The following is a 25,323-nucleotide window of genomic DNA, read 5'->3' on the forward strand; positions in this document are numbered from 1 at the left end:
GTCCACGAACAGGTGTCAGCTTCGCAGCATGTACTCTGCAGGGTCCTGCATATTTCGCTGCGCCTGTTCGAAAAAACATTTTACGCTCAACGCTCCAGTCTCCTTGCTCAAAATTTGCAGAAATATCGCATTTTGGAGTCTACGTCATTTAGCATAACACTTGGCACAGTTAATCGCCTGATTTTTAAGGCAAAAGTGCAAATTAACGGGCACTTACGGGAATGCGAGTTAATTGCTGTACCGACGGCGCAAGCTCAAACTTGTATCGCCGCCTGCCGGCAGTTGCAGAAAGTAGCATTTCAGGAAGAGCTTCAGCGCGTTCCAGGCATGGTTCCGGAGCGGGCAGTGTAGGAAACTCTATGGGCAACACGTGGCAGCCATCCCTGAAGCGCTGCTTTCTGCAGCTGTCGGCAGGTGGCAACACAAGTTTAAGCTCTCATTCCCATAAATGCAGGCCAATTCGCACTTTTTTCTTAGAAACCAGGCAAATAGCTGTGCCAAGTGCTGCACTAAACAATCTAGACTCCAAAATGCGATCTTTCTGCAAAATTTGAGCAAGGACAGTGCAGCGGTGAGCGCAAAATCTTTTTTCAAGCAGGCGCAGCGAAATATGCCGGACCCTGACATGTTGTGAATAGTTCGACGGAATGCCGTCTGGTCAGGTAAAAGCATTGATAGAAAATGAAGCAGGTCACTGACCAAGGTCTAAATGTCACGAGGTAAACTGGGACATGTCACGAGATGAACTGGGACAACCCGCGTATCGTGGCCACCGACTAGACAACGAGGCCCAATCTCGAATCACTAATAATTCAAACGACAAATAAGAGGATCAATAGATCGTCCGGAACTCTTAAAACACGTGTACTCCCGAACTTTGCGTCGTGCGTTGAACGCTATTTAATAACCTTGTACATAGCCGACATTCCATTGTGAACAAGGGATCCGCATACGGATCCCGAAGCGTCATTTTTTTTTTATTTTGGTATTGGTCAGTGACCTGCTTCATTTTCAACTACTACACGTGTTCTATCGCGCAAAGGCATCGCTGAGAAACTAAACATTCAGCTGACGCATATCAGCCGACTGAATATGGGGACGTACGTCAGGCGTGGCGTACAGCCACCCGTTTAGGTTCTTACATGCTTTTTTAAGCTTCAATACTTCTTTAATAGTTTGCGCAACAGCGGTATGTGCTGTTGCAGACACGTCAAAAATGAGAAATAAAAAAAAGACAGTGCTGAAGAAGGAACGGAGAGTACAAAACCTTTCTTCCATTCCCACAAAGCTCGAACAGAACACAAGGCTCACTTGTAAAAGAACGTCGATGATAAACAGCAAAAGTCCGAGCTGCAGATAATGTTTAAGTAAAAATATTAAAATTACTTTAGAAAACAAAAGAAAACTCTGCCGCCCCCGGGAGGGCTCGAACCTCCAACCTTTCGGTTAACAGCCGAACGCGCTAGCCGATTGCGCCACGGAGGCAGGACGTCCATGCCGAGTTAACAGGCCATGGAATTCGCGTAGTCGCATCGCTGCCTGCTGCAACATTTTGTGAGTTCGTTTTTTGCGGCACGTTCGCAATAACTATGCTTCAAGCGTCGTGCAACATAATTAGGTGGGCAAACGTTTCGACGAACCGCAGCTTGCGTCCAAACGTCGTCGCTTGACACCGACTGCTGCGACGGGCATCGATATACCCGCCAACGAAACCGAAGTTAGTAAGACTGCGTTCTCAGCTCTCCGTGCCGGATTTTCACTTCATGGTTGGAAAAAAATAGGCGAAAACGAAGTATCCCAACAACTCTCGGACTTTAGACGGAAGAGTTTTTGTTTACGACCCTCGTTGCTTCGGCGATATCCGACCGCAATTTCAATCTCGACTGGTAGAAAGCGTTGTGCGCAAGCTTGGTTTCACCATTTGCTAAATATTTTAGGTAACTTTTAGTAAAAGCATTATTTAAAATAAAAGACATATGCTACAGGTGGCGGGGTAATGCGACGTTTGGAAAGATTTACGCATGTTTTGCGAAAAATTACACTTTTCTTGAAAAGAAAAAGAGTCGAAACTTGTGCAACCTGGTTGCACGGTTTAGGTCACCTGCTGTCGACTGAGCGGCTTGTGTTAAGATCGTGCTTCATAGGATCATTGCTATAGTGCGATCGCCGAGACGCATCCGCGAACTCGGAACACACTCGACCACGATGAGGAGTCGAGGGTCTCCGCCTGAGCGCGAAGCCGGCATCGGAACTCAGGGTTCCGACCCGGGTTCCTGCCATTGATGACCGTTCCCACCGGTTCTTGTGGCCGATGGGAGGGCGGAGACCCAGTCTGAGTGGCCGGGTACATTTTTAAGCAATTCCAAAGATAGAATTTGGATAATCTGAAATGTATGGTAGAGCCATAGTTCACCGTTCGAACGACAACGGCAGTTTTTCTGCAGACGCTTGTGTGGATGCTTCGTACGTAATTTAGAGCGGGTTGTGCAACAAAATACGTGAAGACTCGCTAGGGCTTACAACGGACTTTCATCGGTGAACAAGAAACCAGAGCAGACGTTATATTTTGGCCGGGTAGACAGTACGAAGGCTCAGTAGCCCTGGGGTAAGTGGATCCGTCTTGTGGTGTGTGGTCATAGATAAGAGCGGGTACAGAAATGACGTAACGAAATACAAAACTCGGATTTGTTCACGCACTACGAAGCTTTATTTGCTATTCCACGGACGAGAGCAGACGTTATTTTTTGATTGGGTAGAGTGTTCGAAGACCCCGTAGCCCTGGGGTAGTGGACCGTCGTCTTGTGATGTGTGGTCACTAGGAGCGTGTACAGAAATGACGTAACCAAATACAAAACTCGCATTTGCTCACGCGCTACGAAGCTTTAGTTGCTGTCCCACGGTCTATTCTTGCAATCGCCCTCGCTGCACATTCGTAGTGGCGCCCCTTCGTTTCGAACGCTACGATGTACTCCAAGGTGATGGGGGTGGGCTGCGCAGCGCCGGCTTGGACGGGTGAGGTGGCTCGGGTGGATGTTCGTATGCTGGTCGTGTCGTCTGCTCCAATTGTAGTCGCAGACGCCCCTGCTGGCGGCACCACCCGAGTCTACCCTGCACCGCTCAAGCCCGCCGCTCTCGCAGATGGTCGGTGCTTCTGCCTCAATCTCTTGCGCGCCCTATGGAGACGGACGCGTTCCCTCGTGCTCAGAGGGGGTGGGCGAGGATTCTTCTGTCTTGCTGCCCGAACTTTTTCAGACCATTTCTGCACCCTACGGGTGGAACGCGGGGGCGCCATGTATCCGAGCAACCGTCAAACTCCTGCAACAAATTACGAGCTTGTAAAGTCCTTATAACTCCCTATGAGCAATGGTGTGAGTGGTATGGATCATGCCTACTAGGGCAGACTGAGCTCTCTCAAAAGCGACCACTCCTGCTCGGATCAACAAACGTACTGCCGAGCTTACCTTCGAGACAGCGTTGTCAGATAGCTTATATATACAAAGAACCGTCAAGGCCGTGGATGCCAAGGCGCTCCCATAACACGTGATCAACTTCTGCTTCACGACGTCAAGGCACAGTCACCCCCACCGGAAACGAAACCAAAACTGGCTGTAGAAGAGCTATGACAACATTCGGGGCTCTCTGAGTCGTGCCAGAATTTTTTTTTTAGTTTTTAGGAACTTCATTTTACGCAAAAACAGAATTGAAAGGTTGAAAATTTTGTTTCAATACTCGTTGGCGTCCTCTTAACTGGTAACATTGTAAAAGCTTCAGCGCCTCGCAGAATCAGCTGCTTCTCAAAGTAATCCGCTAAAGTTCAACGTATAGCCTCGCAATATATTCGAAAGCATTATTTGAAAGAATATTACTGCGAGATGCTGAGCTTCACTGGTTCACTCATATCAACGTCGCCCGCGTTTCGATGGAGGCGAGACGTAAAAACACCCGTGTACAGATTTAAGTACACGTTAAAAAACCCCAGGTGGTCAAAATTAATCGGGAGCCCCCCACTACGGCGTGCCTCATGATCAGATCGTGGTTCTTGCACGTAAAACTCGAGAATTCTTTTTTTCTGAGTGTTACGAAATGAGTGCGAGATACAATTGGAGTAGCAAACGATAATCAGCCGAAAGTACTAGTTCGAGAGAAGTGAAGTCACTCTAAAAGGTATTTAAACTCACAAAGTCAATTTTTTTATAAGCTGAGTTTCATACTTTCATACAGCTGATGTCAGCATGTGAAACTTAGGCTTTGGGGATAACTCAGCAAAGTAACTATATATTGTGATAGTTACCGTGATAGCTCATTTTATCTTAAGAAGTTACCACGAAAACTATTTAACCTTACAAAGCCCAACGTATAACTTTTTATAAGCATAGTTTGATACCTGGTTTCAGGGTGGGAAACTTACCTTTGAGTCTGTAATTGGTTCATTGACCTGCTGGTACGAAGTTTCTAGCGCGCATAGCTCAGCAAACCAACGACCAATTAGGATAATTACTGTACACCTCAATTAAGTTAGAAAATCTTAATTGTATTTTTTGTACGAACGTACCTCCATACATGGCCAAGCTTCCTTTTATGAAAGAGGCAGATAAAAGTACACCAGTAAATAAATTTCACAAGCTGTTTATTAAGTATATATTTATATATATATAATTATCAAAACACCATTTTCTTCCATAACGGTGCAAATCTTCACTTGACTAGGTTGAACTGTTCACCAAACCACAGGTCTTGTACACAGTCATTTTTTTTCTTCCACGGTTCCCGCAAGTACATGTGACAATGTTTGGCATGCAGTGTACAATTGTTTCGCGCTCGTCCTTGCATTTTTGTAGCATGTTTCTTGTTGTTCCTTCAGTTGGGAGAAAAATAGACACTGAACAAACAAACAAAAACAATTCGAAAGAAACATACGCAGCTTCCTTGGAAAAAAAGAGGAGAAAACTGCGCAATATACTGTACAATTTCACACTTACGAACGGCCACGTGATCGACACCAGCGACGTAAAAGCGTTTATACGCCACGTAAACCACATTGCAGCCGCCACAGCAGAGAGACACAATATTTGCTCCTTAATGCGGCGATGTAAATAACTGCTAGCCTTACAGCAGGGACACATTATTTGTCAACATCCGTGTGATGTACGGCAATTCAGATTCCTTTCGTCTTCACTAAATGGGAGAATGCGTCAGACTGCTTTCTTCGCGTTGACCAAGAATTTGGCGTTGGCTTGGGCGTTACTGCAGTTTGCGCACACAAGTGTGCAAGAAGCCAGGCTCTGCCTGTTCAGAGTGTTAGGAAGCAGCGCAAATTATTGGGGAACGAGACGTACAGGAAACGTCCTCGAGCCACACCCCATCCCTGTCTATAACCCTTGCCCAATTATCCCTGTTTGCAAACCTGGTGCGCCAGCTAGCTTAAACTTCGAGTTCGTGCGCAGTTACTCTATGCCAACTCCGAATGTTCCCTCCCTTTTTTCCCCTTTCTTTTGCGCGCGTACAAGGCTGTGCAGTAAAAGGGGAGCATGCTTCCTCATAAGTGACACTCCAATATTACAATTTCCCGTTCAAGAAACAAAACTGACCTTGCATTTATGTCAAACGTTATAGAAGAGATGTTTGACGAGGCCTACCGTTCAAGACGAAAAAAAAGAAAGATATATTTGGTATATGTATTAAGGATGCCAGGTTCTAACTCCGACCCCGGAAGTACCCGTTGGCTGAATGCTAACGCGGTGTTCTCCTCCTTCCCATTGAATTTCCGGTTTGTTGTTTTTCCGGTTCGGTATGTTACCTTGCTACTCTCTGACACGCATTCCGAAAGTGAGCCAGTCCTGCTCGCAGCAGGCATTCGCCGAGCGAACGCGACTACACAGCACCAGTACGAGCGAGCAGCGACAAAAAAAAGTTCGACAGTATAGCAGCACCACCTATTATTTGTGAGCAAACATTCAAACCAAAGCGGGGCCGCCGTGTAGAGAAACGGTTGCACTATAGCCTCCTCTTCGAGGCGTAAAGCCCCTTATACTTCGTAACGTAGTGCCACGTTTTGAAGAATGCCGCCTCCTCCTCGCGCGCCTGGCTAAGGCCGACGCCGCGTCGCTATTGGCCTAATAGCATCACGTGGGCCCTCGCGCCGTGCATCAGCGCCATGTTTGCTCGAGAAGCGTCTACGTAGTGACGAGGAGCGCATGTTGGCGCCGTTGCTACGCTCGAGCGGTGTAGGCGGCGCCACGGTCGAGGAGGGAGCATGAAAGAGAGGAGAAACGAGGAGGAGTGAAGGCGGAGAGTGTCGCTACTTTACGAAGTTTAAGGGGCTTTACGAGGCGCGGTTGAAAACGCCATTTGTTGCTGCAAGCGCGAAATGTTGCGCCGGAGGTCGCCCCAGTCTCCGTGCGAGCAAGTGAATTAACCTCTCGGAATTACTGCCATCGGAGCGTTAAAGATAGAGCACATAAATGAACACGGTGAATTACACTGCTCAAGCGCACACTACCAGCTGTTTTATTGCGGTGAAAGGGTAACTTAAAGCCACAAGTAATGACTTCTGCGCATGCGTGGACCACTCTGCGCATGCGTAAATCACAAGACGTCACTGCCGTACTAGCTATGCAGCATGTCGCGGTCTTGCGTACATTGTTTTACTCGATAACAAAGACGTTTAATAATGGTAATCTCCTCTTCCTGCTTCTGTTCCTGGCGATGATGCCACAAAGAGAGCTCATTCCGAACACCAAGATATGTCATGTCATAAAATATCCTGTGCACGAGAAAAAAATATCAGGATCAATTCATTAGATGTGTCCTTTGGCTGTGGCAACTTGGTAGTAATTACGGCAGTGGCATCTTGTGGTTCGCTGGAATAAAACAGTTGGCCGATGAAAGTTTGTGTTTTGCGCTTAACTGTGGGTGTTTATGCGAGTTTTAGTTTCTTCGCTCTAATGCGAGTAATACGAATGCTTATAACCAGCTAGCCCGACGGAATAAGTTCTCCCGCAAACGCTCGTCGATGCGCATAACATAGCTTTACGACTGGCGGCTGGTATTAGCCAACACTTTGCAACAGGCTGTAGAGATAAGGCCACCTCCGCGTCGCGCGTCTGTCTTGAAGATGGGGGCCATAGTTTCGTTTTCCCGCAAGACGGCCCAGAGTCCGGGCGCTCTGCAGTTGCGCGCAGGCGCAGAACAGTACGGAAATTATCAAATCTCTCTCCTCGGCGATTAGGACAGATATGATTCGGTTGGCAGCTAGGCGAGACATCTATGAAAACAGAGCAACGTGACAGACATACACGTCGATGCAGGCTGACAGCCAGCGTATAGGGAGCCGATTCGCAACTACACGGAAGGCATCTGCGATTTCGCAAACAAGCCTTCGTAGAAATGTGTTTTCGCTCAGGGTGGACACGGAATTACGGTGGCTGCGTCTCGTGTTACTGCCTTCACTCGACCATCTAGTTCGACCAGTTAATTTACGGGGAATAGGTGCTGTCCTTGTTAAACGAAGCGAAGCCACTGTACCCATGGACGTAGCCAATTTCGGGACGTCTGGTAAACGTCCTGTTGGATCAGAGTGTTTTGCAAGGAAGTGCAGAACATCTTTTTTCCTCATCCTTCGAAACTTTCAAGCGCCATGAATTTCATGAGTGCGAATCGAAGACGCGACCGAGAATGAGAAACACTCGAGCCCTTACGTTCCTTTCGACAGCATCCTTTCCTTTCAGCATCGCTGCTGAAAATTCACTGATAGTGAGTGCTATCTGGAATATCAATGCATATAACCAGATAAATTTAGGACGTGTTTCTCGAAATTGGTGATAAGCACATGCTTTCTGCTAAAAGGATGCTACTTCATCCCTTATCGATATCAATTTTGCGTAAGTGGAACGTTTTCACTAAAGTGAATACGAATAGCAAAGTTGTTCAGTGAAGCTTTGCCAACCAGATAACCTCGCCCTGCAATAAGTAATGTCCGCCCGTTGAAGCAATCCGGCTTCTGTGATGTAAATGCGCTATCTAGCATAGGAAATACTTAGCGGGTCTGTTCCCACTAAAAATATTACCGCCTGTTACTGAACTTTGCGTCAGTATCGCCAAGATCGACGTGCGGCCGATCTACAGCGCTGCGGCTCTGCTGTGGGCACTGACGAGGCCATCATGATTGACGCCTTTTCTGCGCAGTAAGCATGCGCAGACGTAACACTTCGATGCACTGTTCTGCGCCTACACGATAAGAGCAAGCGTAGATAGCGCACTACGTCACATTTCTAGAACTCTAGGGACACCACAATGCGCGGTATGCCTACAGTACAACATCGCAAAAGAAAAACAAACAAGAAAATCTGAGCTATTAGCAATGCAATGCCAAAACGTTCCCAGATGCTACACGTGACCGTCTATCAATGAGCTTCGGCGACACTTTTTTTTTCTCTGTGACCAAGCTACAAACATAATACAACGAAATAATAATAAAGAGACACTACTACGCACAAAAGCCTAAAGAAGATTGAAAAGACAAAAAAGAAAAATTCGAAATCATAATAAACAGCGTCAAGTTGTCAAAAATACATTAAGTATCTATGGCGCAATAACTTAAGGTATAGTTGCGAATTTACAAACGGCGTCAAAAGTTTACGGATCACGTGATCCGAGAAAAGAAAAGCTGGATATTTCAGCAGCCTGGGCACGTGACCTGTTATTCGGAACTCGAGCCTGTACTAGCATATGCCAACATCATGATATTGAACGGTCCCAAAATGCACTGGAATTCGTTTTCTCTGATCTTGCGTCCGCAAAATTCTGACGCCGACTGTACGTAAAACTGGCGTAGGAGACACAAGGACAATCGAACAAAGGATAAACCTGCATAATAAGATCGTTGGCCAACAGCTTTTCATTGGATGATAAACACTCCTCCTACAAACAAAGCCAACTGCAAGTACACCCACAGCCGCACACTGAGCAAGATTGCATAAAGTCTTCCGGGAGAGGCTTCACTCGTTCAGACCGGTCCCGAAGAACGCAGCTTGTTAGTATCCACGTACCATAGGCATAAATTGAAACGCGAACGGAGAATAACTGATCAGAACGCATGTTAGGTGTAACCGCTCTGTAGACTTTTCCTTAGCATAAAGTAGTTCCAACTCTTGTACGTTTAAGTGCCAGAATTAGGCGACTGTTACAAATGCAGGTGAACGTGGAAACGGAACACCGCATTAATAGTAGTTTCGGAATCATTCACGTTTGAATTTATGCTGATAATACGTACAGCCACGAACGAAGCGTGACCCTCGCACAAGCGTTCGACATAAGCGCCCCCTACCGCATTTGTCATTGCGCGCACAGTGATAAAACACACAGTAAACAGTAAACAACGGTTTGGTGACGATGCCATAGCAAGCACAGTGCGTCACGAACATTTTGCACATCCAGAGCGGAACGACGCAGTTTGAGCTGTTGTCGCTTAGGTGCAACCCTTCTAACACCGTTGAAGAAATATACCGGTGGCATGACTCTAGCGTCCGTCGTCAGGTTTGTTATGCGCAGTCAAGTTTTTCTTTGATCAACGAGCAAAACGTCTCGCGCATTTTCTAGCCACAAATTGAAGATCGGAGCGTGAAGAACGGAACACACCAAACTCGACAGCAGCACCGCCATATCTGGTCTCGAGGCAAAATGCAGATCATTTGGGTTTCCAAGATGGCGTTCTCAAAGAAATAGTCTTCAAGCAGCCTCCTACCCGAAACTACTCAGAGCGCTCCCGCTGTCAGGTGACGTAACGTGCCGCATCGCGCGAAATTTTGGTGCCAATCGTTTGCGTTGGTTTCAACAGCGGAGTAACAGGAGGGAACGAAGAAGCAGACGACAAACAGCACAGTGTGTTGTTCACATTACGAGGCTTGCAACAAATGTCGTCTGCACTGTGTCGTCTGTACTGTGTGTCGTCCCTTTTTAACCTTCTGTTCCATTTCGGCACTGTTTCAATTTTAGGTACACGGAACTAACCAGTAACCCTTTATGTTTCTTTGAAAAGGTGCAGCCAATCACGCTTTCAAATATGGCGACCGCATGCTCTGTGCGGTTATAGTTCAATGTGACGGCGCTAAAGTATTGCAGTGTTACGAACAAAATCAAATACATATTGCACCTAAGCACAAATACGCGTGAAGTTTTCGTTCTTTAAGAACTGCGCATAAAACCCTGCTGACAGCTGCTAAAGAGCTAAAGTTTGCGTTGCACGAAAAAATGAAATGCCTACACGTGAGTATCAGTGCATCTGTGGCCGTTTCGAATACATTCAACTTCATCTACGTCGGGAGCGGGGTCTCCATAGACAACGCGACAATAAATATGATATCGAAGTTTAGGTGTATCATTATATTGTCGTGTATCGTCGTCGTTTCAATACTAGTAGTTATTTACAGAAGAATGAGAAGAAAAAAAAAACATCAACAACCATGTCAAAGCTCTTCGTAAAAAGTCGTGAACACATTTTGTTTCTTTCACCAGACCAAAGTGAGCAGGCTTTTGTCAAATATATACTGCAGCATCCGACACCAGTTCAACTCTCGACACTTTCCCGTACCCTTCCCCCCGTCGCACTTTGACGAAAGTGGTGCTTTCTTTTTTTTTTTTTGCAATAAAAAGCGTGAGTATTTCTCTCGTATTCCGTCGTTTGCAAAAACACGACACGGAACTTATCTGTGACACCGAACTTTTCTGTGACAGCAAACCAGAGCTGATTTGCAGAGACGTAGTCGAGCATTCGTGCTGTTCTAGACCCGGTTTTCCCAACTCGCAAAACACCGCACGACGAATGTTTTTTTTTTTGCTCGTGTGCTCAGTGAAAGAGGATAGAATAAATATATGTACAACAACTAACACAGGATTTTTACATGTGTTTCCTCTAGATCCCATTTTTTTAAAAAGAGACTGGTACAGCAGGCGTCGTTACCACCGAAACTGGAAGTTGATGAAACTGAGATACTACACTGCGCACAGTAATAGTTATGGCAAATTACGGGTTAGTAGGGGGTAGTTAGCTGCCAAAGAGGCCAGTAGCAGTCACAGAACCCAAGCAGCACAGGGTAATCGAAGTGTTTGTAATTGCAGGGCGCATTAACTTCGCGTTTTTAATCAGGCACCAGATGACGTCAAGACAAGTACGTGTGGAACGTAAGACGAATGAAAAGAACATCAAACTCGATACTTAAACCAGTGTTGCGTTCACACCCTACGACAGAAAAAAAATGTTCTAATTACCGTAGTTGACGATCCTCAAATAAAGAATTAAAAAACTGGGTAAACAAGAAAACAAAGCAATTTGATTTAAAGAAAAGCCCCCAGTATGGTCAAAATCAACACAGCCGCTAAAGCAAGGATGTACCGGATCATCTACATTTAATTAATAGTATACTGGTTCCCCATGCATCAGAGAAGGCCAGACAAAAGGTTTGAATGAACGTCTGATTAGGGGCCGCCAGCCAAATAAAAAATAAAAAGGCGACTTATAGCTATGTGCAAGCACGGCCTAATGAATATGCAAATATAGCGGAATAAACAATAGCAAAATTAAACACCCACAAGAATACACAGAAAAACACACAGGAAAAGGCTGAATTGCTGGTCCCAATATAGTTTCAATATTTCTTTTACTTTACAGGAAAAAAAGTGGCCAACGTAAGGTCAGTTTTAGTGAAACATTAATTCAAGAGGCTACCACACAAGCCGCGCAGACAGAAATATATGGAAAATACACATAGAAGAAGCATCTTGACATTCTGTCAGGTATGTTCAGTATTTCTTTTCAAATGAAAAATGTTGCCAATATGGCGCCTGTTTCAATGAAACAATTTAGTCAATGAAAAATTTAGCGTCTATGGGAGCTTCAGTACAAACGAGTCGTTTCAACTCATCGAGCACGACTCTATAGTCTCACAATTAAAACACTTCAAAATGTATTTCTGTGATCTCCCTGATTGTGACGCTCCGTGGTCTCTTCAGCAGCTTACGCCACACAGAGAGGACATTAACCAATAATTAACTCTGATAAGAAATGCATATCGGAGGCATACAGAACACACGCACACTGAAAGCATTTTCTTATCATTTTTTTATCTAGCGTACGGTTCCGATAGCGCACACAACGATATACGACGACAGGTAGCGCGATAAGTGTCGGGTGACAGTGACGTCACACAGGTGCTTCGTGTGGGAGCTACGCGTTAGCTCTCTCCGCCGAAGCGACACACTCACAACAGTCCTGATAAGAAAATACTGCGGATTTGAAGAAAAAAAAACACTCGAGATAACGATACACTCGCGATGCTACACGAATATTCTAAAATTCCGCGGGGTAACTGGAGAGGATGAACGTTGGATCGAGCATGAAACAGGAGTGAAGCAACTCTCGTGGATACATCTATCACGAAAATAAATTCCGGCATTCTGCAACGGAAGAGATTTACTCCTACAACGAATCTGTGGACTATAACGAAACACCCAGACGTAGACCTTCGCATAAATTAAACGGCGCGGTTAGTGTAAAGTTATATCTGCGAGTATATACTGCACATTCCACCTGGAAGCCTTTATGTACGCATTCGCTTCAATAGTTAAACTTTTCTAGAAGCAGTTTCTTGGTTGTGTCATGCAGGAAATGGGCGTACGGGGTAACTGAATTTCAATCGAATAGCGGCAAGAAATATCACATCTGTTCCATCAAAACCAAGAAGAATAAAACGCCGTCTAAATTTCTCGGGAGTTTTTCCTTCGAGCCATCTAATGACAAAGCTAGAATAAGTGCATTTATATTAAAACCGAAGACAAAAAGATTTCAGTCTCACAACCTTTCGACACAGAAGCTGTGGCACTGGAATGTATATAATCCTGTTACGGTTCAAACATCAAACATCGCGGATAAATACTTGGCATATGTCGTTTTTTTTTAAATTTCTTTGTGAGTAAATGTCGTGTTGATATGCTTGGAAGGGAAAAAAGATGGATACTACACAGGTTGTTATTCGCGCAGCACCTCCTGTAAGACTTGAGCAATAAATCATTCGTTAATGGCTTCGGCCTCCCAAAAGCTGATCTCCCCACCGTCGGAAAGACTGCAGCGCAAGCTACGAGTATATATCGTGGTGAAGACAGAAAAAGAAGTCTACCTTGCAAAGTTGATCGCTGCACTTAAAATAACGATAATGCTCGCAAAGATGCAGATGAATAATCTTAATACCGAAAAATGACATGCGCTTAGGGATGTTCGTTCCGAGTATTTCAGTTTCAGGGATGTTTGACAAATCGTTGCACAAAGGCCTACGAACACTGCTGACCCACTTCATGTTCACTGAAATGCAGGCTTTGTCGCTTTTAGGACAGATGCCAAAAAGCAAAGCTTTTCGCATTTGAACGGTACTTTTCATACTATCTAAAATTTGGAAACAATAATTGAAGATATACAACATGGCAACGTGAGGTCAGTAGAAATTATACTGCAGTTTATCTGTATCTTACATACACGTGAGTATAATTGGAATCGTATGACCTTCCATACCTTCCATATGCTGCGAGATATCTCAAATGGCTCCACGTAAAATTCATCAGCAGATATCATTCGGCGAGTTCCACGTGTTTGGTATGAACCCAATGTCCATTTAACGAACGTAAGAAAGACAAACGCATCCTAAATCTTGTGAATTGACAGTCAACTAAAATGTAACATATTTAAGTACATCGCATTTATACGCCCCTAAATACCTACACTACGTAGACTTGGAGGAACGAAATGACAAAGAAAGGTAAACAATTATTTTGAAAATGTTTTCCATCGTTACTTTCAATAGCTAAGCGTAAAGCGTTGTAAGACCGACTTGAGGAGATAAAAGGTACAGAGCAAAGCTGTTGGAACTTGTGTGACGAGTTCTCATATCGCCACCCAAAAAGAGAAGTGTGACCGTAAATGTCCGAGTTAGGTGCAGTGTGAGGTATAACTTCTTATGACAGAATGATCGAAAATACTGCGTACCAACGTGCCTGGTTACATCAAGCTGTTCGTAACCACGTGGACACCGGGAAAATAACGGACATAAGTATATACAGACATACAAGGTGCGCCACCTAGTTGCACAAAGCTGAACCAAGAGGAATTGCAGCAGGTTATAGTTTTGGTGCTTGCCAGTGCTGTACGCTCAGCCCCAAGGGCGATGTAGACACATCACGGTTAGCCTTGCTGGAGACTGGTGCGATGTCGAGCAAATGAAGACGTGTACGAGTAAATGGACACTTTGTCTACGAGCTTCTGCTCATGGGTCCATACGTGTGTGCAGTTTCCGAGTTGTGTTCAGTTTCCACTTTTCAAGTTCGCGTGTCCCGCAATTTGGCGCAATGTCGATGAAAGATTTCTTTTTTTGGCACAGTTATTGATTCGAAGGTTTAAATCTCCGCCGTCCTTGAGTAATTGCAAGATGACGCGTAATGAAATTATGCTACGACGATGTGACACCGCTAAGTCCGTCATGAAAAAATGCATCAAACCTACCGCATGCATAAGACTATACAACTAAACTATATATAGCTAAGGGCTACTCACATGAAGACGAGTATACTTCGTGCAGAAAACAATCTACCGGAACACCGTAAGACGACTGCCCTACAAAATGAAATGTAATCTCCCCTCCCCTCGACCGCGCTTGCACAACCGTAAACTGCGAAATAATTCACGACCTTCGCTACGACTCCGCCCAAAGTCAAAAATTTGAACGTGAAGCTAGAGTGTTACAGCTGGAGAAACGCCCTGGAACTTCTAACGAAACCAGCGCATCGCGTGTCCAAGGACAGGCCTGCGCGACGCTGTTCCTCACTCCTACTAGCCGGTACTGCAATGGCGTCGTATACAAAAAGAAACCACAACTCACGTAGCTGTACGCTTACGTTCGACGGCGTTCCATAAGTTATCCTACTGATTCAGACATTTAGAAACTCTACTGAATGTGCACGCTGAAGACTTTTCCAAGGTGCTCTCGAGAGCCGTCACCGTTTGCGCTTTGTGAGTCACTGCCGTGTGCTAAGTAGTGTACGGATATGAAAATCTAATTCTCCCACTTCTATCTCATCGTTTATTACTTTAAGCCAGCGAGACACCGCTAAAGATTGAATACGCCGCGTACAAGAATTGGGTGCGACTGCTTGAACGAACTGGCACCAGCGGACAGCCTCAAGAAATGTCGCAACTTCGAATCTTGCTCGGAAGGAACAAACATTCCTGCAGGCGAATGATCGAACGTGCTACCAGCAGACGGTGACGCCAACGGGCGCGCTGTTTCAGTTCAGTTTGCTTTCACAAAGACCAACGTTGCATGAAATTAGACCAAGACATTATCTACGTTTCAAACGTTGTGCTGGCTATAGTTTGTTCGAGCAACCCTGCACGCAAGTCTCGGCTACGGTTGGGTTCAATACGGCAGGTAACACTTGGCGTTCCGGCGGGGAAATACTCGCGCGAATTCCGGCTACACTTGCGGGGTGAGTCAGCAGTAGAGCTACTTCTTTGACATGTAACATTACACCGAGTATTGCACCTACCGGAAACAAAGCCCATCTATTCAAATTCGAATACAAAAAAAATGGCGACTTCAACTATACCTTCTCCCGACTTTTGAAAATTGTGCACTGTTTAATGGCTTTTACGATCATCACTACGCGACAACTTTGTTCATTACGCCATAAAGACGTGGTCACGGGCATATGGCACGAGTCTGTCTTTCAGTGGTAAGGCTGAAGAAAGTAATGTTACCCGAAAATTGTACTCTGCGGACCTGACAGCTTTCTGGTCGTTTTAGCAGGTCAACTGCTTTACACGTCAGCAGCAATCTGATAATTTTCTACTCAGAGCCACATTGAAATCTTGACACAGGGACCAGTGGCGTACTTAATGTACGCAGTAACTCCAAGCAGGGGGATTGTTCGGGCGCCAACTTTTACAGCGCTACGAATAAAACCTAAAAAAAAGTTGCATTAGCCATAACTTGTAGCCAATTTGCGACTCACCCCACAGACGACAATTAAGCAATACGCTATTGCATTCAGCAACCAACTGCTAAATAAAGATTTTTCTTGCCTTCTATTTTTGTTACGTACATGACGTGTTCTCTGTCACATTGAACATGCCTTTTCGCGAAAGGCTCTAACCGCAGGGCACGTTGCCATTTTTATCATTCATAAAAGTAAAAAAAAAGCACTTACTCGCAATGAGCGTACTATTTACATTTCGACACACCTTGGTTGAGAAGCACTTGCCGAGAAAGTTGAGCCACCAAGAGATAGCACTGCGCTCACAAATTTCAGTGCCGAAGAGCACTTTCGTCCCAGGAACGTAGGAAATACCTTAAGGTTAGTGCAAGGAGAAAGTAAGCCGTTTGGCCTTTCTCCGTTCGGGCAGCGTCCCTATATATTAAAACCTATGTGTATATGCATTCCAGACTTCTACAAGGATGCTTCTTGAGCATAAAATTTGCAGTGGCAGTCACGTGCTAGTTGAAAGAAGAAACAATTATTCGAGGCTAAATACGGCTGCGGAATTAGTCAGTGTCGGAAAAAAGAAAGATACATATAAACAGTGGGACCTCGAGTTTTGCGTTGTTGTGAACTATGTTTACCTAAGGACGCACAAGAAAGGAAGAGTGTGAGAAGGCTTGAGATGAAAAATAATTTTGCAGGACGGGGCACATCTGAAAAAAAAAACGAATCTAGAAGAAATATTTTTTTGAATAGAACGTTCCTCTAGTGAGCTGTTGCTATGGAAACCACAACGTGAAAGAGAAACTTTAGAAGGACAACTTTTCGGTCTTGTGGCACAAAATTATTCGTCGACGTTGTGTGTGTAGCTTGAGGAAGATCGGAAGGTCGGGTCATTTTATCTGGAGTATTTTTAGTTGATATTGTCCTACAAGATTAAAAAATAATTCAATTCCCCTTTCATTTGGAAGTACGCGATACGGATTTCTGGCCCCACTCAATTCTAATGACTTGAGAGTTGACACGCTCCAAGCGGCAAAGCGCAAAGCAAAGCGTTTATAATGCGTGAGCCACGAACAATATAACGTCATCTCAACACGAGCTAAACTAAGATATCTTAGACGATGCTGTGCAACAGAAATTTTTTTTCACATGTGTGGAAGTTCATTTAGTAGGGCAGTGAAAGTTTTCTGCGCCTTCTATCAGGTCGACCATTTGAAACGTCATGCTGGTGTGACATGCGCCTACGGTACCTTTAGTAAAAGGCTCGTTGATATTCGAATGACTCTGTACACAAGGGTAACTTTCCCGCTGCTCGACTTCAGCGGTGTTTCTTTTACAGACGCTGTAGACGCGCGCATTTAACTCGCAATTAATCGCCGTTACCTCTGATCACGTGTGCAGCTGATACACTTAGCAGCTTCCCCTCGCCCACGATGATCAAGAACGCTGACTTATTTCTGATCACAGAAACTCAGTACCATACGTTTTTTTCAGCAGGTATATTTATATAGTCTCGTTATCTTGGAGTTCCGATTGTGAAGTTGTGACCTCCGCATACGTCCTGTGGGGATGGTCCTCGAGACCCTTTACAACTGGATGGCAGCAGTGGAATCGACCAACGGCTCATAACTGGTGGCAGCGGTGGGGTGGACCAGCACTTACATCTAACTGGATGTCAGTGCTGGGATCGACCGATTACTGTACTGCGCAAGCGCTGTACGGGACGTGTAACGTATCTGTTCGGGGCTCGACTCACTTGAGATAAAACAGTTGTCACTCGAAACTTAGGCCTAATGTATGTGCTAGTTACCTTACGTGCAGTGCCAAAACGTGGTTAGGAATAGTAGCTCCGATGTCATCTTCTGATGTGTTTAAAACGAAAGTTGTTTGCAACATAGCATGTGCACTCGCAAGCAAACGTTTGCAGACCAACAGTGCCAGGAAAAAAATATTTTTGTTTCGTAGCCTGGCTACATTGACTAAAATCAAGTGGTACAGCCTAAATGTCCGCATTAGAGCTATGCACTGTCTTTCAGGAATGTCAGGTTGCAGAGTAATATTTGGAAAAAAATGCTTTACCGATTCTGTCGACTCCAAACTTTTACTTGCCAGTGTACATAGTGTCGTTATACGACTCTTCTCGAAGAAAATTACGAGCATGACATTCATCGTATTAGTATTTCATCACTGCCACAAGTTTTTAGGCCATGAAGTAAGCAGAAAACAGTCGAACATCGATTTATGTGCGTGCGCTACCGTCCTATGACGTCACCAAAAGTAGTACTCAGAAGACTCGAATTCCACCAGGTAGCAGACTCTTACTTTCCTGCTGTGACTGGACATAAGGGGGGTCTAACTACGCCCTTTCTTAGTGGCTCAAACGCAAACACTGCAGAATTCGGCAGTAACATATCGGCATGAGGACAGCAGCAGCACGTCAAACCAAAACTCTCAACGTGAACCATTGAAGTCGTTCGAGTGGAATTTGAACATCATTTCCCTTTAGTCAAGACATGCGCCATACCCTCGACGGCATATTTGGACACACACTCAAACTGAAACGAGAGGATGCAGCGCCGCCAGAGCAAGAAAAGTAGTGACAAATGACTATGCCACATATCCTCATAACCAATGATCTCGTATGATCGTATGAGATGGCATATACTGAACACATATGGTTGGTCAAGCGAGATTACTGGAGATGCGGTATATATGGCATATCAGATTTCATTTACAGGTCTATATCCTGTACTGTGCCATGACCTTCCAGATCGCGGACACCTGCAGTCCTCTGCTGGATCTCAGAGGAGCGCGCTTACAAATTTTCTCCCACGCCAGAAGCCGCTGCGCATTCCGTCTGCTACGGCTCCACTGAAAGGCATGTTACCGCCGACGAGAAGATAAGTACGTGGTTCGAATCCCTCGCGGTTATGTCCTGGGAGTTTTCTTTCTTTCGCTTCTTCGCTCAGCGACAGAAAGCTATTTCGCTTTTTCCCCCGCTTCTTACCTAGACTAACCCCACGATTACCCCTATTTACACATCTCGCAGGGTGTGTCGTATCCCCTTTAGGTCCTAGGTACCCATAGGTACTCCCATAGGTCAGCCCACAGGGTATGCCCGATTCGCGATTTTTGCGAGCCAGCCACGGTGGCTTGTGCTTGAGGTGTTTCCGTAAATCGGAGCCCCCCTCCAACGACCCGAAGTCGGCGACTGACCGGGGTTTTTTTCTTTACACAGCACCGCAACGACATCGAAATCGGCGTCTTTGGAATCGTAGCCAACTGAATTCGTTGGAAACTGAGCAGTTTTGCGCGGAATAGTACATATATATGTATATACGCCGAACTGCTTGCTCGTGCCTCTGAAATTGCTTAGACAAAATCCTCGCCGACTAGCAATGGCGGAGGCGGTTTGTAGAGGATGCTGACTGGCCGGGTAGCCACGGGCGGCGGAGGCGGCGGCGGCGGCGGCGGTGGTGGCGGCTCCGACCCCTGCGGAGTCGCGTCCTGCTGGCTGGTAGCGCCCGGCACTTCCTGGGTGGCGGCGCTCGCATCGGCGCTGATATGCGGCGTGTGCCACATTCTCTCCGTGGGCTTTCGCTTCATCTGGAGCACGTTCGTGTAGTCTTTGATGAGGCCGGCGATCTGCAACGCCTGCAAAGAGAAAGTCGATTACACGCGAGTCCAAGACATGTTGATGTATAAGGGGGGAGGGGGGACCATGTACTCCTGTGTAGCACTGATGTGCCTGCCGCATCAAACACACACTGCTGTAGTCTCTGAGGGCGTCACTCATGCGGGGCGAGAATAAGCTCATTTGGGGCAGGGTATAACGACAAAAGCTTGGGTGCGATTCTGGACGTTGTCGAATTCACCGATTTGTGAGCTCTGATTGGCCCAGAAGGCTGCTACGGCTTCTCTGATTGGCTCAAGATGCCACCGCTACAGAACTTACCAATCTGGCGGAATTCGACAATGTTCGGAATAGCACCCCTTGCCACCGATAGGTATAGCCTAACAGCATAGGGTTTGCTATTAAAATCACCGGAGGGAGCTGTGGCGCTGTGATCACTCAGTTATTATGGGAATTACGGGAATAATAGATGGATTTGTCTAATATTTCTGTTTGTGGATTCAGATGTTCTTGTCACGTTATTTAATGCGCTTTAGCCTTCTAAATTTCCAAGCAACCATGTGTTTTTCTCTTTCTATACGCATGAATGCATTCGCAATGAATGCGAATTATGGCGATCGTGTTTGTTTACTTTCTTGTCCCGCCCTCGCGCAGTTCACCCAAAAGCGAACTGCTGTATATATAATGCGACGATTTTCCGAAAATGGTCAATTTAACCAAGTCGCAGAGCTGTGTGAAACCACAAAGACGAAGTTTAGGCAAAATTCGTGTACTGCACAACATTCCCATGCTGGCTCAACCGTCTCGTAGGATGGATGGATGGATTTTATGAGCGTCGCCTTTGGAACGGGGCGGTGGGTTGCGCCACCGAGCTCTTGCTATTATACTGCCTAATGTCCTACCAAGGTTAAAAAAGAAGTAAAGAAAAAAACCTAATATGAACTCCGACAACGAAATTTTCTGACCACCTATTACGAACTTTGCTTTTGTACGTGTCTGTTTTCTGTCGTTTCCTTACTTTTCTTCCACCAATCTTCCAATCACCTCTTACTAATCTCTGTTGCGGACATGTTTGCTTTTCCGCTGCTCTCGCTGAACCCAAGGGCTTCAAGGAGGTCAGTGGTGCCTAAATCGACCTTCACTAGCGCCAGACGCTAGCGTAGGATGGATGGATGAGTGGATGTTGTGAGCGTCGCCTTTGGAACGGGGCGGTGGGTTGCCCCACCAAGCTCCTGCTATTAGTATACTGCCTAATGTCCTACCTAGGTTAAAAAGAAGTAAAGAAAAAAAAACCTAATATGAACTCCGACAACGAAATTTTCTGACCACCTATTACGAACTTTGCTTTTGTACGTGTCTGTTTTCTGTCGTTTCCCTACTTTTCTTCCAACAATCCTCTAATCGCCTCTTACTAATGCCTATTGCGGACATGTTTACTTTTCCACTACTCTCGCTGAACCCAAGTGCTTCAAGGAGGCCAGTGGGGCCTAAATCAACCGCTGGGTAGACGTCCTCACATTCTAATAAAACATGTTCCATAGTCTCCCTAGCTTTACCGCAGCAAGCACACTAGCGCCAGTAGACGCTAGTGTGCTCTGGCGCTAGTGTGTCTACGCAGTAGACACTAGCGCCAGAGCTCCCTCTAGTGAATTCTGCAGGAAACTTTATGACGGCAGGAAAAAGGCGGAGCCAGTGCACGGCGAAAGTTATCTACGCTCTAGCAATGAGAGAGATAAAATGCATGGTACTGTCGCAGTGGGCCACTGGCTCACAAGCTTTCCGGATTTACTGGGCAGCCATTGTAAGAGTATAGGCCATGGCCTAGAACTCCACCTCTTTCACTTTCCGCCGTCTTGGCGACACTTCATACGCTTTAGATGACGTAAGACACACATGCAGGAGTATTGGGATACCTGTTATTGGCAGAATGACGAAATTTTGAGCTGCGCATCAATTTCATTGAAATTCGTTAATTTTCGGGTAGTATATGTAAGAGAGTTTGAGGTATTATTCAACTTGCTACAAACAATATCAAATTTTGCTTTCTCACTCAGATGCAACAAACTTAATTGGAATCGATCCAGTGCAGCTGTCGTAATGACAGAATTTCCGCATTTCACATACCTCCGTTATAAAGATGGCCCCGTCTCAAATTTATAAGCCGAGAATCAAGCCATTCGTGGCGAACACACGACGTGTGACAGTGTCACAAGGGAAGTTTGACAGGGTGCATACCTGATTGGTAGTGAATATGTACTTGGCACCCTTCTTGCCACCTCCAGTGACAATCATGAGACTGTTCAGGGATGGGCTGTAGTTTATGATGCTCTCGTATTCACAGGCACACAATACATTCTGAAAGACAAAAAAGAGTCGAGACCTTAGGACAGGACACGGAAAGAGCGTCTCTAAGAGACTTAAAACTGTTCGAAGTCTCTCGGATACTTACACGATAAAGTATCATATTCATGCTGAAATGGTTATCACTATTTTAACACTACTCGCATAGTGCTTATACATATGACATGGAACCTAAATACGAATATTAAGTTCAGCTGTATTGGCAAAGTGCGCTTGCGCAATAGCAAAACGTCCATAGCCTTGGCAAATCAGAAAATATAAAAAAAATACAAAAGACAGGTGGCGACGTCGTGCTGAAGTTCTCGAACCAGCTCGTTGTGACGTCATACGGCTTTCGACAGCAGCCATGCGCTCTCTTTAGCGATAAAAGAGGTTACACTGCATTCTAAAGGAACCAAGGACTTGGCCTAGAACGTTCCGAGAACTGTACCTGGAGCCCAAACAACAAAACGGCTCAAGTACGAGAAGAAAATACCTTGAAATCTGTGACGTCACAGTGACGAACAGGTGCCGAGGTTTTGGACGCGAATCTCAATATGTAAAACTGCTCGGCCTTCACTTCGCAGGCGTAATTTATAAATTTCCACATCAAATTAACAAAACTAGGGTTTCGAAACTGTACTTTATTTAAGAAAGTGCTTTTTTCTCGTTCGCTGCACCCAGGTAACCAATCCATCAATTCAGCGCACTTTTTTCCACATCCCACTGATGTATATTCAGTACGAGCCCATTCCGCTACATATCAACATTCTCTCTCTCTCTCTCTCTTTATTTGCGCATAGCCCGAGATTGGAATAACGTTCCTTCTAACATAGCCCTCGTCACAGACATTTCTCGTTTCGAAACAAAGTCACGCCACCCTCACCCCGACCCGCCATTTTATTTTCTTTGCGGCCCACCCCTCATGTGATACACCGATTCTCGGGACGTTTGGGCTATCATGAATGAATGAATGAATGAATGAATGAATCAGTTTATATAAATGCAGTACTGCTTTTCAGTGTTCGTTTGAGAAACGTTATCCAGTTTATTTATTTACAGTAGGGGAGGTGCTACATAAAGGAGGGTAATATGAGATTATACAGAAAAGGCACAGTATAAGTAACAATGAAAAATTATGCTAGCTTGCTAATTTACACATCATAATAAAGAAAGAAATAGTGGTAGTTCAACATAGAAATCCGATGATGCACTTTTCAATACACAAGTTAGGAATGACAGATCAATACATACACAGTTAACTTGCAGATATCGTATTTATACAACAAAAGAGTCACAGGATATAATAACCGCAAGTTTCGTGGTTTAGCCGTAGTTAAATAACGCATCTCTGAATTGAACAGGATTATTTATACTTAACAACAGATGCAGACAGATGCTGTTAACAACAATGAACCAGCGCGGAGATGTCGTTCTCACCCTGGTGCGCAGCTCGAGCAAGTGTACGCCTGCCTGGTCCACAGCGAACCACAGTGTCTTGGGCCAGGACGATGTGTAGGATTGCTGCAAGTAAGTGAAAATAAACAAAAAATGAGACAGATATAGAACCACGAGCTCGGTGGTCCATGGTTCATCCGCTGAGATCGAAACAGCGCGCACGCGCGTGAAGCCGCCGAGGTTATAAACAGAAACGGCCGAGTGAAGCGGCCTCTAAACTAAACGAACACTGACAGGTGCACGGGCATGCACTTGCGAGTTACGGACGCCCATGAATTTCATCACTGAAGCTATGATTGCCAAAGCTAGATGGAAGAGGTTCTCGCAACCTACGATTCGCCACCACCACCATCCACGACGCAATCAATATACGCCGCAGAACAAAGGCCCTCGGCCTCGAGATGTTTTCAACTACCCAGCTTTGCATCAACTGAAACCACTGTGCCCCTGCAAAACTTTTTCGATCCCGTGAATCCACCGAATATTTTGCTTTCCTGCAGTGTATTTGGCATCGCTCCATACTTATTCCGTTATTAATAGGCCGCTGGTGATCTATAGTCATCTTAAAGTCATACTGCAACGACATTTTGGATCGCGTAAAGAACGCCTAGCTTGAGATAGTTAAGGAACCTATTCCGTTAGTAATACAGACCTCTGGTCATCTGCCTCTTAAAGAAATACTTCAACGAAACATTGGATCGCGTTAAAACCCTAGTTTAAGAGTCTCGTCAAATTCAGTGCAGTTGTTGCCGAGAAAAACGATTTCCCCCTTTTTCACGTATTTAGATACAAGCCGCCGAGCTAGAGCTTCATCTTAAAGGCGGTTAACAGGAAAACTACGCAACTACAAGTCCCGCTGCTTTGTCTAGATTACTTCGATGGTATTACACTACTCATTTATAGCAAATTTAGCCAAAAGTGAAATTTTGTTGCAATTGGCATCAATTATAAACTATTTTAGGTGAAATGTAAAGAGTTCAGCACGAGCTCCGCCCACAAAACCGCACTGAAAGTGACCCCTGTGCCTCTGCGCTCGAAAACGTAGTTTCCCAGAAACGCCCACACGGTAGCACGCGGGATATTGAAAGTTCGCCTCTACCGTGACGTCACAGATGGCACATCTGTAATAGTTCTCCTAGGGTTGGACAGCAACGTACATCTTTGCCGAACAGTAGCGAACTGGGCGAGTTGGTATCAGTTTGTTTTACAAAAAAGGCGCGTGCAACGAGCGACGAGGCAAAAAAGTAAAACAGGACACGTGCCTTCTTGCCTTTGTTCCTCCGTCGTACACTCCTTTCTCTAAATTTATAGGTCTGCCTCGGCCTTGCTAGGTTGTCGCCAACTGTAGAGAGCCCCCCTGAGCTAGCTACACTCGCTAGGATTGTAGCGTCGAACGCTGCTGCAGGGGTCGGCTTCCAATGGCGGCCTGTCCGGACTAGAAGGCCGTTAGCGCCTTCTGCTGGGAAGCAATTCTGACTGACGCCCTTGTAAGGCGATCCGGGGAGAGACCACGTGACAGCGTTTGATCACGAGATTTGCGACTGGGTGCTGTTCTGGCGACCCTTTGACTATCCGCATCAAGACTAAACAGACTATAACAGAAGATGCCCATGTGACACTGACCGTGACCTCGAAGATGGTGGCCCGGTGCAGGGGCCACGACTGGAGCAAGGCGAGGAAAGCGCGTTTGCTCTCCTGCACATTCATGCCGGCCAAAGCCTGGTGCTGCGTCACCACGTGGTCGGCCGATATCATTTTGAGCAGCCGCATCGGAAGACACTGGGCCATCACTTTTCTGCAAGCAGAGAGAGAGCGAGATAGATTCACATCCGCACGTCTGGGCGTTGCCACCGCTTCGGTCTCAGTGGTCG

The 25,323-nt window shown here is 45.6% G+C and overlaps 1 protein-coding gene and 2 non-coding genes across 3 annotated transcripts in view; 1 reads left to right on the forward strand and 2 right to left on the reverse strand.

The window, feature by feature from the left end:
* Nucleotides 1–1,411: 1,411 nt before the first annotated feature.
* TRNAN-GUU (transfer RNA asparagine (anticodon GUU)) lies at nt 1,412–1,485 on the reverse strand. The gene has a single exon. It is a non-coding gene; the product is annotated as a tRNA-Asn (tRNA).
* Nucleotides 1,486–2,127: 642 nt separating this feature from the next.
* Nucleotides 2,128–2,341, forward strand: LOC142565111 (small nucleolar RNA U3). The gene has a single exon (XR_012824797.1). It is a non-coding gene; the product is annotated as a small nucleolar RNA U3 (small nucleolar RNA).
* A 2,269-nt stretch (nt 2,342–4,610) lies between these two features.
* Myo81F (unconventional myosin 81F) overlaps nt 4,611–25,323 on the reverse strand; it is a 147,413-nt gene continuing 126,700 nt past the window's right edge. The window contains exons 41-44 of the mRNA XM_075674270.1: nt 25,076–25,247; nt 23,435–23,518; nt 21,890–22,009; nt 4,611–19,674 (exon numbers count right to left, since the gene is read on the reverse strand). Of these exons, the coding sequence (XP_075530385.1) occupies nt 19,393–19,674; nt 21,890–22,009; nt 23,435–23,518; nt 25,076–25,247 (658 nt within the window). The 3' untranslated portion in view covers nt 4,611–19,392. The remainder of the gene's footprint in view (nt 19,675–21,889; nt 22,010–23,434; nt 23,519–25,075; nt 25,248–25,323) is intronic.

Source organism: Dermacentor variabilis, chromosome 11 (genome assembly GCF_050947875.1).
Source record: "Dermacentor variabilis isolate Ectoservices chromosome 11, ASM5094787v1, whole genome shotgun sequence".
NCBI classification, from domain to species: Eukaryota; Metazoa; Arthropoda; class Arachnida; order Ixodida; family Ixodidae; genus Dermacentor; species Dermacentor variabilis.